The sequence below is a fragment of the Aythya ferina genome, assembly GCF_964211825.1.
Source record: "Aythya ferina genome assembly, chromosome: 21".
Taxonomy (NCBI): domain Eukaryota; kingdom Metazoa; phylum Chordata; class Aves; order Anseriformes; family Anatidae; genus Aythya; species Aythya ferina.
This window is the reverse complement of record NC_140319.1, coordinates 4,272,586-4,288,339: the sequence shown is the minus strand read 5'-3', so window position 1 is coordinate 4,288,339 and position 15,754 is coordinate 4,272,586. Positions and strand designations below refer to the sequence as shown.

Genomic DNA, 15,754 nt, shown 5'->3' with positions numbered 1-15,754 from the left:
GAATTTATTACACTATCAGGCTATGGGAAGATTTTCCTGATGAGGAATTCAGTCTTCCCATTTGGCTGTCAAAGACGACAGAAAGCTTTTATGTCCTATAAGACTTTCCCTAATCTCTGCTGCAATGTTGAAAATGAATTGAACCAGAGATACTGCTTTGAAGCAGTTTTGGGTAAGCCATAATAACACTTCAGCCAATCCACTATCAGTTAACTTGTTAAAAATGGCCTTGCTCTTTCATTTGCTTAATCCTACAGGCTTCCGCGCAGATTTCCGCTCTTATCATGCACCACACAAAGTACGAGAGCAGGCAAATCAGCTTAGCAGCAACTCTAAATTGTACTGAAGAAGATGCCAATTTCTACCAAGGGGCAAGAATTACGACAGAAGAGATGATGCTTTCCCAGCTAGTGCCAAAGCAAAGGAACTCCAGTGTATCTGAAGTACACCTGCCACTATTTGCTATCTGTATTCATTTTTCAAGGCAGACAGTAGCTTTTAGATTAATAAGAAAATAAGCCTGCATTTACAAAAGCTTAATACTCGAGCTTTCTGTACATCCCTTCACTTTGAAGGCCTACACTTCTAAACTAAACTTCTTTAGGTATAAAGTTTAGCCTCACTCTTCACCATTTACACGATGTTTCTCTTTCAGAAGGCTACTTCACATGTCACACATGATGTCCAGAAGCATCAAAAGAAGTTGACAGCTTACAAGTTCAGTGACCAACAAAAACTAAACAGAAAATTTGGATGTTATTAATTTATTGAAAAGTGATGTTCCCAAAATTCTCAAGGGAGATGGCTATCGCCATACCAGAGGCAAGTCTGGTCAGAAAACTAAATAAGCAAACCTAAGTTGCCTCCAGTGTCTGGTTTGTTAGTGTGTTGTGTTTTTTTTTTCTTTTTTAACCATCACATCTGCAGAATGTCTTGCTCTCATCCCACAGAGCATCAAAGCTTACTTTGCTAAACGTACCAGGATGAGGAACAGTCAAATAAAAGATGATATACAACAGACCAAAACATCCCCTTCTTGAGGGAGAGAGAAAGCAAACGCAAGTCTGCAAGTCAAACGCACGCTGATGCAGCGCATCTGGACGTTGAGCAGAAGCTACCATCACCTCCCAGCTGCTTCGAGAGCACGATTTGTATTCTGATTTAGAAGCAAAGCTGCTCGTGGATCTGAGAGAGACAAAACTACAGCAAGCCTGCGGATGCTGTCCATTTTTACACCAAGCAGAAAGTTACGGAGCGCTGCTTCGGATGCTCTAGAAGATGTCTAACAAGCGAAGGCGTCTAATGAATTAAACCCCGAGCAAGGTGAGGTGTTAGCACGGAGGTTACCTGCGCTTTAACCCAGCTCGGACACCGCAGCCTTTGGGAAGCAAAGGGCGGCCGCCTGCTGCCGTACGGCCCACGGGCGTGCCACCTGCCCCGGCACACCTGGAGCACCGGGACGAGGGGACCCCGGGCCGGCAGCCCAAAACGCGGCCATTTCGGGGCTTCGGGACCACGAAGCCGGTCTCCCAGCGGTGATGCCAGGAGGCGAAGCGGGCACCTCCCGTACCTGCACCGGGCCTGGCGGCCGCTGCCTCCGCAGGTGGCCGAGCCCCCGGGGGGATCAGGAGCAGGAGGAGGAGGAGGAGGAGGAGGAAGGAGAGGAAGGGAAGGACGAGCCGGAGGAGGAAAAGGAGGCGGAGGCCCGGGGCTGCGGCCCCGCACCGGGCACTGCGGGAGGCCCGGGGCCGCGGGGCGCCTCCCTGCCCGCCCCGCCGCCTTTGTTCCCGGCCGGGCGCCGCGCACAAAGGGCGGCCGCGCTCACCTGCGGGCGGGGCCGGGCCGGCCCCGGTGCTCCTGCGGGAGGCAGCGAGGCGAGAACGGAGCGGAGCGGAGCGGAGCCGTGCGGCCGCCTCCTCCTCCTCCTCCTCCTCCCGTCGTGACTCACCGCGGCGGCCCCGGGAAGGGAGGCGGGGACGGAGGCGGCGAGGGAGGCGCCTGGGCGGCTCCGGGGGAGGGACCGGCCGCGGCCCCCAGCCCAGGGCAGCGGCGGCGCCGCAGGCACCACCCGAGAGCCGGCCCGCAGGAAGGGGCGGGGCGGGGGCGCCAGGGGGCGGGGCCTCGGCGGAAGGGGGCGTGGTTACGGTGGGTAGGGGCGTGTTTTCACATGGGTTTGGGTGTGGTGTGTTGGGAGATGGGCGGGGCTTCAGGGAAATGGGGCGTGGTCTCGGTGTGGGGGCGGGGCTTATCTGCTCTTGGTGGCGCGCCAGGAGCTCGCCGCTGGGCTGCCCAGGAGAAGTGCGGGAGTGGTGGGGTAAATAAATCCCCGGGAGGTTAATGCAGGCAAACGGCCACTTTTCTGTAAAAGTATGCTACGAACGTCAAATTCTGCAAAGCAGGAGGTGGATGCGATGGTTGCTGCGGGTCCCTTCCAGCTCGGGATGTTCTACGGTGCTACAAAAGGTCAGTAGGTGCTGTGAGAAGCCACGCACTCCAGCTAATCCACCAACTGGTATCTCCCAACAACCTCCATCCAGAGCAAACATCCACTCACCCGCCCAAACACTCATTACTGTGACTCTCCAAATCATCCCCATCTCAGGGCGCAGCCCGTCCCCGCTGCAGACCGAAGCTGAGTAAAAGCACAGCAAGCACAGAAATCAAGGCAGAATCCACCCCTGCTGTCACTAACCCACGTTGTGGCTTCCCGCTGAGGCTAACAGTAATATCACATACCTGTAATAGCCGTTGTGGGGTCAGCAAGATAAAGGGCTTTGTGTGCTAAGTGCTGTTTAGTAACAGGCACGTGTTTTCTACTTGCTATTTAACTTAATTGCATAAGAATAGTCACAGTAATGAAATAGGTGGCACTTCCTTTAACAGCTTGCTATTTAATGACATCAAAGCCTGATGCCACTGAAATCCATACCCCACTGCCAATTAATGAAGGTCTTAACATGAAAGCCTATGCAAAGAGCAAAACCAAGCTGTTGACAGCAACAGGAATGGTGCAAATATGTTGAGATCTGAGATCACTAGCATATACCCACAGCACAGCAGGCAGTAATGATTATTAATTATTTAAGAAAAGAACATAAGAGCACCAGCATAAGCTGAAAAAAAATATGCAGAAGCATCGCTCTGGGATCCTCCAGTTGGATTACTGTTAATTAGCACAGCATATGAGTCTCAGGAAAATTTCCAAAAGCATCTTATGCCAGTAGGACCGTACAATTAGGCTATTGTCTGCACCCTTGCAATAGTGTAAGTTTTCTTCCTGATAGCATCATGGGCACCACTCCATTCACAACTAAGTACTGCATAGCTCTCCTATCCTAGTTTAGCTGGGTGACAGCACAACAGTATTATACAATCATACGCTGCAAAATTTAACATCCTGGATTTATTTAGAAAGACTTTTGTGGACCAAGATACTAGAAGGCTTCCTAAACCTTTAGGAAATTTTATATTTATTTTCTTAAAACAATAGAGTATAAATCAGGCTTTGACCCACCTCAGTTTATCACCACCAACCTTACTCAGTTATGTTATCAAGTGAGGTGACAATTTCCTGCTGTAATAGCCACTTGTAGTGTCAAAGGACATGCTGGATGCTCAAGAGACTAAAACTAACCCTAATCCTAACAGTAAGCCAGACCCTAATTATGACCCTAAGCCAACACATACGTCACCAATTTCTCCCATCAAAAAATGCTCCCAACGGAAGCCTTTGGGTAGCCATGAACTCCCCTGGGAAGCCTTTATGTAACCCCACACACAACAGGACTCTGCGTTTTCTTGTTCTCCAAACCCTAACAACCCTAACCCTAATTACGACCCTAAGGCAACACATACATAGCCAATTCATACATCTCCCATCAAAAAGTGCTCACAGTGGAAGCCTTTTTGTAGACCTGCGTGAAGTTTTGTTTTTGCAGTGGAAAATTCCAGTGACTTTACATACTCAGAAGTGATTGAACAGTGAGGTCTATGTTAAGCAGAAAAGGGGAAGGTCCCAGTGTCCCAAAAAAAGGGAGGATAGATAAGAAAAACAAGATGAGTAGTTTGATACCAGTAAAATAAAAAAATCATGAATCCCTATAGTCATGAGACAGGAAGGGGAAAAGAAAAAAAGGAGAAAGTAACATTTGGTCATATAAAATTGCACATATATGGTGTAGTAAAAAGCGTTGAGTAGTTTGTGAACCTGTAGTACTCAGCCAATGTGGAAACGTGAGGAATCGAGTGTTGGGTAATAGGGAAGATAAAGTTATGATATACTTTTGCTGTGCGCTCCTGCTTTCAGGACACCCACCATTGCTATAAAAATGCTATGCCTGAGCCTGTGTTATTGGCTACAGATTGTTTCTCACAATCAGAACTTTAAAATCAAGTTCTAATTAAGAAATCTGCTATTAAATCTATCATTAATACAATAAAATGTATTAAATTACAGTAGACATTTCAGTGCATGATACAGCAATACATATATTCACTAACCTTTTGTCTTTTAAGATCTTGTTTCAGAGACTTATTATTCCGAAATGTCTTCATTTATCCTGGACACGTAGTGTCAGATACTTTAGGCCTGCCTCTTCAGGTGCTCTGAACATCAGCAGCTCCCGTATGATTGAGGTGGAAGCTTGGATGTTTAAAAGTCACGGGAGAGAAATCTCGGGCAATAGCAAATCCACTAACTGTCCCTCCCTCGGGTGTAAAAACTCTATAAAGTCAAAAAACAAACAAACAAACAAAACAGACCCACCCTGCAGCAATGCAAGGTGTCACATTTTCCATTCTCCAGAGAGAATTGATATAAGAGTTTACTTCCCTACCAGAAAAGACTTACCAGAACTCAGTAAGGGTGATATAAAAATGATGAACATGGGGAAAATAAAAGATGCCTGCAGGCTGACTTTCAGATCTTTACAACGTAAAAACTGTATTTGTCCTTACAGAGGCCACACTGGAAACAAAAATAAATGGTTATATTTTAATTTGGCTACCTTTTCAGCCACTAATGAAACAGCCTTAAATGAGCCTTAAATGCCTTGGTCTATAGGGTGTCACTAATACAAACAGTGTCATTAATACAGAATTCTGTCAAAATGAACTTGATTTTAACAGGTAAATAAACATGGTAAATTATAAATAAGGGGTTTCCTAAGAAATCTTGTATTTTTCCTTTAATACAAAAGTAACTTGCTACTTTTCCGTTCAAGATCAAAGAAGAGAAATAATACAAGACAACAAAAAACAGAAGAAACAGACAGCATCTGAAGCTTCAATTTTCTCTCTAACACCCCTTATTTCAGCTCAGTACAGTCACTAGATTCACCCTATAGAGAAAAACAATTAGATAAGGGAGTTTACATGTGGCCAGAAAGAACTCTGGGCAACTTTGCTGATGCATTTAAAGCTACTGTACTTCATATTTTGTATTTCAGAAGTAAAATGGTAAACAAAAAACAAAGCACTTTTAATCTTCAAAGCAATTCATGATCAATGACAACTTCACAGCACTTGAGACTCAAGTATCATAATCTGTGAGATTCTGGGAGAAAAAAAAAAGCGCAGAGAATAAGTGATCTGCCTGACTCTAATGGTGAACCAGGGATGGAACTCAAACATCACAAGTTGGTATATTAAACTGCAAAGCTATAAATTCATGTAGAATCTGTTCTTTTGTTAATGATTTTTATTTGAGCAAATGATTATTATGATAAATGGACTATGGCATTTTTTTTCCAGCCCCAGCAGAAACATTAGAGATACTGGTGGAGGTAATTCCCAGGATTATTTGGCAAAATCTTTAGCATAGCACACCAATTAATCTTCCATGTCTCTAAAATTAATCTAACCACTTCGTGTAGGTTAGCTTAAATAACTGTCTGCTAGGGCCAACATATAAATAGGTTCATATTGGCAACAGATTCCTTGTAAATTACATTTGTAGTCAAGTTATTCTGCAGGAAATATCCAGCCTCTGGGTTAGAGCTGTGCTTTCTGTCTTGTGGCTTTTGAGAAGGGAAGTCTGGCCTGGCATACAGAATCTTTCAGTAATATTGATCATTAATCTCAGACTCAACTTGTCCATCTAAATCACAAGAGATCATTTCAAGAGCAGAAGGAGCACAACACTAAGAAGATATTCAGTCAGAAATCATTTTAATAGGAATTTTACAACTGCCTGCAGTACAGAAAATTTGAAAAAAATTTCAAAATATTTGCAAATCAATAAAAAAGTTTCTCCCGGAAACGTACGCACCTCTCTAAAACTGCAAGTAAAAAGATTTGCAAGTTATTGTACAGTAAACTTACTGTGATCTGCTGGAGTGAGATTTAATTTACATACTAATGCTGCGAGCAGTTTGGGAGGGGGAGAAGAGTTACTTAGCACCAGTAATGAGCAGAAAGGAAAAGAAGGCAGCAACAGTCCCCACGGACTGTTTTGTTTTCAATAATTTCAGACTGTCTAATAAAGCCTTTAATAAGCTGTTCTCAGCTATAAAGCTGCAGTCAGCCTTTGTCAGAGCAGATAATACTGTCCCAGACAGGAAAATAGTTCTGATAGAATGCACAAAAGACCCCATCTAAATAAAAGCTTCTCAAAAAACAGAAATGAGAAGAAAACCCATTAGTTAAATTAATGAATTATGCTGTCTATACTATATAGCCTTTAATTTCTAAAAGACTAGAATTCAAAAGGTTAACTACTGAAGCAAAATCATTCTGAAAAAACATTATCTGGTTTACTCCGATCCTAGTTTACAATTAGACAAACTTGCTTATTTACAGTGCAGTTATGCCCTATAAATGCAATCTACATTACAACTGATCATGTTAATTTTCTGTTTGTAATCTATGTTAACCACCTATCCTCTAAGTGACTATTATGTGTCAGACATTAACATCACAGTGGACTATTTACATTTAAGACTATTTTTACTCCACTCGGTTTAATGGCAGTTCTCAATGAAGTTCAGGTCTTGCTATAAGCCTAAAATACACACACAGTAGGTAAAACACTGACATTGCACTACGTTAAGCACAGGATTCCTCAAAACAGTCACCTTCATTGCTGACAAATGCAACAATGCTGACAGCTCCACTGTTGCCAAAAACAGCCATGCCATCAACAACTGGTACTGAATCTACTCAACATTTGGGTTTAAAAGTTGGTTTCTAAACCATTACCAATTCTAAAATAATTTGATATTATTCTTACTTTCTGTACCTGAATTTCTTAATTTTTTATAACCCAAAGCACTACAAGATGGAATCTAGATACTTTTTCCCCTAGTAATTATTTCCTGCCTTATTGCTATTCTTTTCTTGCTAGCAACAAAGTTACTGCAACAGGAGTTAGTACATTTTGAAGATCAGCAACAACAACATAAATCGAATTCAACAACAACTCAGGAAAATATTTAGCTTGTAAAGGTTCTTAATGTATTCACAGAAACTTGAAACTTAAGATCATGTTTTTAGGAGGTTGCTTTTACCATGACAGCCAAAACCTCTGAATAAAGAGCCACAATTTCAGAAACACGCTTAAAAATTAAATGGGCACACTGTCAAAAAATAGCCTAATCACCTTTACAATACAGATATAGATCTCTGTTTATCCTCTTTTTAATATTATTTTCTGTCAAGTTAGAATAAACAGTCATGGCCTTTGATACTTGGTTATGTACTTTGCTCTTGTTTAAGGAAATACTAATTTAACTTAGAGAAAACACATCTTGTGTAGAATTTAAGCAGCAAAGTGGTAGCTTTCCTCTCTTGAAACATTCCTGCCACATCTTATAGGAACAGGAACTGTCTGTCTGCAACTGGCTAGTCACACATTCTCTGACAGGTGCCAAATCCCAGAACAGTTGAGGTTGGAAGGGGCCTCTGAAGATCATCTAGTCCGACCCCCCTGCTGAGCAGGATCACCTAGAGGACGTTGTGCAGGATGGCATCCAGGTGGGTTTTGAATACCTCCAGAGAAGGAGACTCCACAACCTCTCTGGGCAACCTGTCCCAGTGCTCTGTCTCCCCCTTCCCCCCCAGTATTATATTAATGGCACATCAATTCACTTGCAGCCAAATGCTCCCTTTGATTTTAAAATCATCCTATAATCTGAAACTATTCAGGATTCTAACTTTCTTGTGAAAGCACTGACCTCTGCACAGCACCACCACCTGATAGACAGCTACAGTTGCATCAGTCATCTAAGAGAGCTTCCCACCCACCCCCCCTTTTTTTTAAATTTGTTTCTACTTTAAAGTTATTCTATGCTATCTCAGAAATCCTGGGAAATAATGGTAGCATGCAGTTCTACACCAAGAGCTCAAATAAGAGGTCACAGAAAGGGCTTCTCATTGCCATTTCCTTGCAATGCCCTGTCATTTCAACACAGAAGGTTAAATTTCTCCAGAAGTCTCTCTACAGGGCTTCCATTGTTTGTCAATCAAGGCTGGGACACAATGACACTCATTCATGCACACAGTAAACAAGCAGACAAGGGCCAATGATTAGTATACAGTCTCATTTTGGTTCTTCTGCAAACAGTTTGTAGAAAGATGGTACTTAAAATAAGCTCTGTCAGTTTTTAAAAGATGCAATGCACTCCTAGTATAAAATACTTAGTAGGGAGCCCAGACAGAAATTAAGACAACTTGAGAGCAACTTAAATAATCACCCAAAACATAACTCATTCATTAGGACTGTTCCTGAAAAAAGATCTGCTTGGTACAACCACATGCAAAAAAAAAACAAAAGTATTTTAATAGTTAGAGAAATACACATTCAGAAAAGTTGAAAATAGCCGATTCTTTTCAAAGACAGTCATAACAAGGTTTTGTTTTTTGAGTACCACTTAGTGTTTAGCCTCAGAACTTATGTTACTGAGAGGTACACAGACACCAATGTTACCAAGTGCACTTTAAGGTTGTTTACTTCATGTCTTCTGTTTGAGAACCCAGGAGATTTAGGGTTTGTCGATAGGTTTTGCCCCCCCCTTTTTTTTTTTGCAACATCTTAAAAATAGAAAAAACAATTACAATGACAGAAGTCCAATGCTGCTGACAACTGGAGAGACTCAAGCCTCACACACCTCTTCATTGTTTTGCCTTTTCTACTTCAAAACTTGCTAGAGCAAAAACTTTGTCTCCTGATCCTGTGAAAGGAAAAAATATTTCCAGTAAGTATTAGTAGAAATCGCATTTTAGAGAATTTCCTTACATACAACATAAATCAAGCAAAACATTTGAAATCAAAAGAAATCAAACCTGCATTTTGAAAAGTAGAACACTTGAGCTCATAAAAAGAAAAAACAGAGACATACTGATTTGGACAGCTCCAAAACTAACTATGTAGAGAGCTGCTAATGAAACACCCTTTTGAACAACAGGGTTCCCACCTTGCCTGCACTCAGAAAGAGGAGCACTGGGAGTTCAGTCACAGAACTAGTTCATCTGTACCGTGACCTAGTCTGGCACATTCCTGCCATTCAAAGCTCTTTCATCCCAATTCTAACAGTAAAAATAGAATGAAGTGTCGTGCTTATTTAATGCATATTATAAACGAACTTTTGGTCTTGTCAACATGATTAGAGTTACAACAATCATGGCAAGAAGAGTGCTTTAAAGCTCTATTTTGACAGCGTGCCAGTAATTGCAGGGTTCTCTGCATCGAGCAGAGGAAAAGGCTCTCCTGAAGAGTCATTAATGCAAAAAAAGTATTGTTTAACTGTATGAGCAATATGTCTGCTTGAGACAGAGCATTCAAGGCTTCAGCATTATGTGGAACACTTGCCTTTTTGTGACTTTTTGGCACTGAATTTATTTGCTGCATTTCTTTTCCCTGATGGGCAGTGTATCAGAGTTTCATTGTTAATAAAAATCAAAAAAAGCATGTCAGAATTTAATGGCATGAATCTTTTGCTTTTATTTTCTGTTTTCTAGAGAATCATACATATTTCTAGTTATCGCTGTTTGAAGAGGCAAAGAAATTGGATTTTATGCGAATGAAAACTTACCAAGGTCAGTGGAGACTTTCTCAAACTGGCTCAGGGCTGCACCGGCATTTGCTGACAAGAAGGTCTCCTCATCAGGTGTCAGCTAAACCAAAAAAGGCCGTAACTGAACTTGATACCTTAACTACGCGTACCCCACCGTATTCCCATCATCTCCATCATGAAATGTGACAGCTTACAGGGATTATCAATTTGCAGTTTTATCTAATACTAAAAGCCAAAGTAAAAATGCAAGCTACTGCCCTGCACTGAATTACCTTCCTCAATACCCTCTGTCAGTCCAGAAAGGACAGCGTATGCACCACTAGGTTTCAAGACCTCCACTGGTAATTTTTGTTGAATTGGTCACCCTGCATCTTTGTACCATCTGCAAAGGATGAGAACTACCTTTTTTTTCTGTCATGTGGTCCATACAGTAAAGAGCTAAGCTCTCAGCTCACCTCCTATCATTTACTGACGAAAGCCAAAAGAGAGCCACAGCCAGCTTTGACCACATTAACAGTGACCTAGAAAACCGTCTCTTCCTTTAAAGTGCTGTAAACCATCAGTGACATTTACACATGTAGATTTTGCTTTCATGTTTGTGTTCTGATGCCTTGGTGACAGATGCCCATAAAATATTTACAATAATGAAGCAATAACCTACATTTGAAAGGTTCAGATATCTAAGTTAAAATTCACTCATTTGAGTACCTCAGATACATCCTTATTAAAGCGAAGAAGAATTAAATGTGTCAAACTACCCACAGCATTTGTGTCAATTTAACAATTAAAAATACAGGCTACAATAGAACATCAGGTACAAACATTTAGAATCATGTCAGATGTAGGGAAAAACTACTAGTTACCTGTCTTTGCTGTATTTCGTAAGCAAGCATCGAACTACCTAACATTTTGCAGTACTGTGCAGACAAACACATAATATTTACCAACATTTGTCACGTTCAGAACAGATGAGAAACCACTATCCTGGGAAGTCCTCTGTGAAGTACGTGACCGATCATTTTAAAAGATAGAGACTGTCAAAGCATAACAGAGTGGCTTGTCTGTGGTGACCCAAGGAACTCATGCAGTTACCTTTGGGTAACTTCACAGATTCCATTCATAATCTTAATTAGATGTGAATCTTAATTAAATGTTTCCAAAACACTTTTTTTCCTCTGACAGTCTAACACGAACAATATTCTGAGGAAAAGCACTTGCTAATATCACCTACCTGGAACATACCTCCCTTTAGTACCACACTTGGTATTTTCCATCACATTCCCTCATTTACTAGGAAAGTTTAACTACAGAGATACACTCATTTTCTTCATACACCTTCAACAAGAAGAAATAACTTCTCTTCCTCCCTCTAGCGGTAAAAAAACACACCACACACACACAAAAGCAGGATTGTTCTGCACACTGATGCGATTATTGGGGAAATACGTTTAACATCTACATCTCAAATGTGTATATCTCTCACCAAGGAACAGATATTATCAACAATACAAAACTGAGTTAAAGCTCAATGTGTGTCAAAAGTCTGACAGCTCTTGCTAGGTGGACAGGAGGTAGTTAGCTAGTAAAAGACTTGTATTGCAGTTTTCATGTCATGATCTTGTAGGAACTTTTATGTGATTCACTCCTATGGCCCAACAAAGACCGTTATAGTCTTATATAAATGTACAATACTATTTGGCATGTTTAGTAGCGAGTGCTTCAAGACATTTACTATGAAAGCAAGCTACATTTTATGATTTGTTCATAAAAAAGTTATTTCTTCTTTTAAGATTTGTCTTCAGTATACAGATAAAAACGTCTATTCACCAGCTAGCTTTCATGCTAATGCTTTACCTTCTCACCAAGCTTTCTGAGGGCGGTCAGGATTTCAACTTTCTGTTGCGTGTATAGGTCTCGTCCCAACTTTCCAACCATTAAGTCTCTGTCCATCTGGAAACAAAAGAAAAAAAGCAAAACATATAAACCTCTCAGCAGTTTCACTCAATAAAACAGCATGACCACTGCAACAGCCTAAACATACCATCAGTAAGCATGGTACCCATGGAAGTAAGGGACAGACCTACCTATACTTCAAAAGATGGCTGCACATTTTTTCTGACATTGTGCAGATACTCTGCACCTGATGTGCAATTCATTCAAAATTATGGATTCACACATCACTGATACACAAGGGAATCACATTTCACTTAATCTAAATCTCAAATTCAGTCATGATCTGAAACATGAGTGCACTCTCCAGCCCCTCAACACAATTCTAGATTCAAACTCTTCAGATCTTCCATCTGCAATTATACTCAGCTCACTTTCTGTTAACCATATTTTTGTTTTGAAATAGCAAGATAGAGAATAACTCATATACATTGTTGTCCCCATTACCACAATAAACATTTGAAATTGGACAAACTCTGAAAGATAACTTCTTTATCTCCTCATGATGCTACCACCAAGCTTCCTAACACACTTGGTGCTCTCATTACAATCATTACAAATATAAATCAATCTAGTTCAAATAAACTGTTCTTAAAGCAAAACAGAAACCTTCACCTCTGCCAACCTTGTCCTCAATTGCCTTGGTTGTTTCTTTGCAAACAATCTAATTACTTCTGGAGTTTTAAATGCTTGGCTGATGGCTGCTTGTATTGCCTGCAAGGAAAAGTACAAGAATGACCAGAACTAATAGCAATCATAAACTATAGCTGCATGACAAGATTAATGAAGGCTGGAAAGCATCATTAGTATCCTCTGCATCGTTTGATAAGAGAGCTTTTCTTTGTTTGCATAACCATGGAACTTAGATGAAAAAAATATCCAACATTTACGCAGGGCTTGAAAAATCCACTAATTGGTGCAATTATTCTGAGAAAAAGATGTGCAACTTTTAATTAGAGTCCAGGTCTTAATTACATTTCCAACATCTTCCTGATATCATCAGGACAGAAGTGAATGTGCTGTGCTATCTTAAGCAGTTTTTATGCCCACACTGACAATTACAGTTCTAAGAGTAAGCAGAATGTAATTGATGAGGTCAATCTCCCGTTGCTATTCAAAATACTCTACAGAATATCAGAGCTATTATATTAAATCTCACCACAGTTATTTTTCAACAAACCATGATATCTCTGGAAACAAAACTCAAAACATAGGGCTCGTCAGGAACAAATCATGTTTTCATTAAACACTTGAAAAGACAGAAAATGGATCAGAAGTTTGTTAGTCAACATAAAATAAGACCAATACACCAGAAGAACTTGAATTTACAGTCACCATTAGTCTTTTCATTTGGACTGGGATGACTCTCTGAAATACAAACCAGAGCGTATGAAATGCTATCCTTATCCTTCTTAACAAATAGGCAAGAATTTCATTTCTCACCATATATCGTCCTGGATTGTCTCTCACACCTTTTAAATTATTTAGTAACATTTTCTAATATTCAGGCCCTGCAGTTTCCCACATTTTTTTCTACAATGTTATCACTGATACTTTTTTTCCCCTCCTTTTTTAAAATGAAGAGACCTAACCAAGTTTTTAATACATACACATGCATTAAATAATAAAAGCATTCAGTGCAGAGATGCAGGTTTCACATGCCCCTGTATAGATATTATAACAGACCACTTAGATTTATTTCCTGTTTTGCTGAGTCCAGGCAGAATCCAACCTACTTTTAATAACACATCAGTCAGACAGATCTGAGTAAGAATCATCTTTACCAGTTGCATGCCACTGAGCTCATCCACCAAAGTCATATCTCCAGACATAATCTTCTTCAGTGAGTCATTGATCTCACTCAGCTGTTCTAGAGTTTCTTTCTTTGTTTCTTCATACTCATCTGCCTCTAGTTCCTCTCTAAAGAAGAGCCAACAAGATGTATTAAATCACAGGATTAAAACTGAGATGTCCTTTTTTTCCATATTACATCATGGTGTATCACGAAGCACATATCCTCAAATAGCAATAAAAATATTCACAGCACTTAACGTTATTCCACTTCTAGCCCTCTTAGCTGTTATTTGGCTCATGAATATGAGTTTGCTTCTTGGTTTTGTACCTCTTCATAGCTGTCCATGCAGTTGTGTTGCTTGTACAAATTCATTTGCGTAAAAAGACAGTGACAGCTACGAGCTACTAAGCACATGGTGCAACGTTAAAAAATTTATTTGGGATCTCAACAACAAAATGCAGTGCGATTGCCTTACTTAAAGGTAAGGTGGATCAAATTATCTGAAAAGCCCACCTCCTCACTCCAAAACCATCAAGTGATTCAGGCAAAAAAAACAACAAAAAACGTCAACCCTTAATCCTGCTGCTTAAGCCTTGGTAAACTCAAAGAATGACACACAGAACTGTTCTTGAAAATACAAGTTTTTTTTTTTCTATCTCAAACTTTACTAGCCTACAAAGAGCTAAACAGTCAGGAGTATCACATGAAGATGTTAAACAAACTATGGAAAAATATCCACAACCAAATCTATAATTATAAGACAAAGCAAAATAAAAGCACACAAAAGCAAATAACTGATATTAAAAAAGTTTGTATGAAAACTGAGAATTCTGTGAACAACTACTGCAATTTAACAAGTCCCACTGAAATATAAAATTTCAAAGAAAATAGTAATGAATATTTTTGCCCTCATTCTCCTCAGGAGGATAGAATGACCTTAATAAAAAATGTTTTTTTCACATCACTTTTACTACTTAATATTAACATCCTATTGTAATTTTTAAAAAATAAAGCCACATCAAAACACAAAGCCAAAACAAAAAAAAAAAAGACTTTTGAAAGGTACAGTTCTCTTCTGTCAAACACTTAAGAAAAATATTCCCATTTAAGAGGAAAGCATCTACTTTTATTACCTGCATTCCTCCAGATCTTGAAGCTGCTGCATTAACCTATCCAACTGCTCTTCCAAGTTCTGTTTTAGTTTAGTGGTCTCTGTTGTTCCTCTTGAAGCCATTTTCAGTTTTCATAAGAAAATCCAAAGTTGTTACATAACACTCCTAGGAGAAAGAACGCATTACTGTTATGTATCAACACCTTAAAGCACATTTTAAAGTGATCCGATTGATCAATATATTGATGACAGAATGTCTAATAAAAGCACTTTGAGATGCCAGCAGCAGAAATACTGGAATATTAGGCTGGGTCTACAAGATCATTGTTTTTGTAGCAGGAAACCATTCGCCAAGATAGTAACTCAAACAGCCATATCACATAGAAACATCTCCAAAACCCAGCGTCAGTTACCAAGTGACTTTATGCCTCTCTATAAAAAAACAGCAAGCTCTTATAGAATTCTTTAGGTTGGAGAAGACCCTAAAGGTCATCAAACCAAACCATCAATATCAAGTCCACCAGCAAACCATGTCCCTAAGTCCATGTCTCTTCAATACCTCAATACCTCCAGGGATGGTGACTCTGCCTCCCTGGGCAGCCTGTTTCCATGCCCAACCACCCTTCCCATGAAGAAATTCTCGCTGATATCCCACCTAATCCTCCTCTGGCACAACTTGAGGCCATCTCCTCACATCCTACAACTCCTCAATTTTTATTCTTCACCTTCTCTACAACCGCCCCTTGCAAAACAACTTAAGAGCCAAAAACCCAAACTTAGGAGCCTGAAGCACGCAAACACCCCTTTTGAAACCATTAGCTGCAGAAAAACAGAACATTCTAGAGAAAATCCCTGCTTTTTGGATATTCAATAGGCCAAGTGGCCTGA

At 40.3% G+C, this 15,754-nt stretch overlaps 2 protein-coding genes across 3 annotated transcripts in view; both read right to left on the bottom strand.

Moving 5' to 3' along the window:
* CTNNBIP1 (catenin beta interacting protein 1) overlaps positions 1 to 2,089 on the bottom strand; it is a 34,390-nt gene extending 32,301 nt beyond the window's left edge. The window contains exon 1 of the mRNA XM_084494919.1: positions 1,826 to 2,089. The gene's annotated coding sequence lies outside the window, so the exon portion shown is untranslated. The remainder of the gene's footprint in view (positions 1 to 1,825) is intronic.
* A 6,838-nt stretch (positions 2,090 to 8,927) lies between these two features.
* Positions 8,928 to 15,032, bottom strand: LZIC (leucine zipper and CTNNBIP1 domain containing). Of its 2 annotated transcripts, XM_084494915.1 has the most exons (6): positions 14,889 to 15,032; positions 13,745 to 13,880; positions 12,576 to 12,674; positions 11,865 to 11,960; positions 10,029 to 10,110; positions 8,928 to 9,167 (listed from the first exon to the last, which is right to left on the bottom strand). In XM_084494915.1, exons 1-6 carry the CDS (start codon positions 14,987 to 14,989, stop codon positions 9,109 to 9,111), a joined length of 573 nt encoding a protein of 190 aa, XP_084351041.1. In that variant the 5' UTR covers positions 14,990 to 15,032; the 3' UTR covers positions 8,928 to 9,108. The 2 variants fall into 2 exon arrangements, with proteins under 2 accessions (XP_084351041.1, XP_084351042.1); XM_084494916.1 differs by lacking the exon at positions 12,576 to 12,674 and having other exon boundaries at positions 14,889 to 15,028.
* Positions 15,033 to 15,754: the final 722 nt, after the last annotated feature.

Coding starts and splice junctions, on each gene's coding strand:
- LZIC (XM_084494915.1), bottom strand. CDS start 14,989: ATGGCTTCAAGAGGAACAACAGAGACCACTAAACTAAAACAGAACTTG. Junction 10,111..11,864: donor TCAGAAAGCTTGGTGAGAAG/GTAAAGCATTAG, acceptor TTTTTGGTTTAG/CTGACACCTGATGAGGAGAC. Junction 9,168..10,028: donor GAAAGTCTCCACTGACCTTG/GTAAGTTTTCAT, acceptor TTCCTTTCACAG/GATCAGGAGACAAAGTTTTT.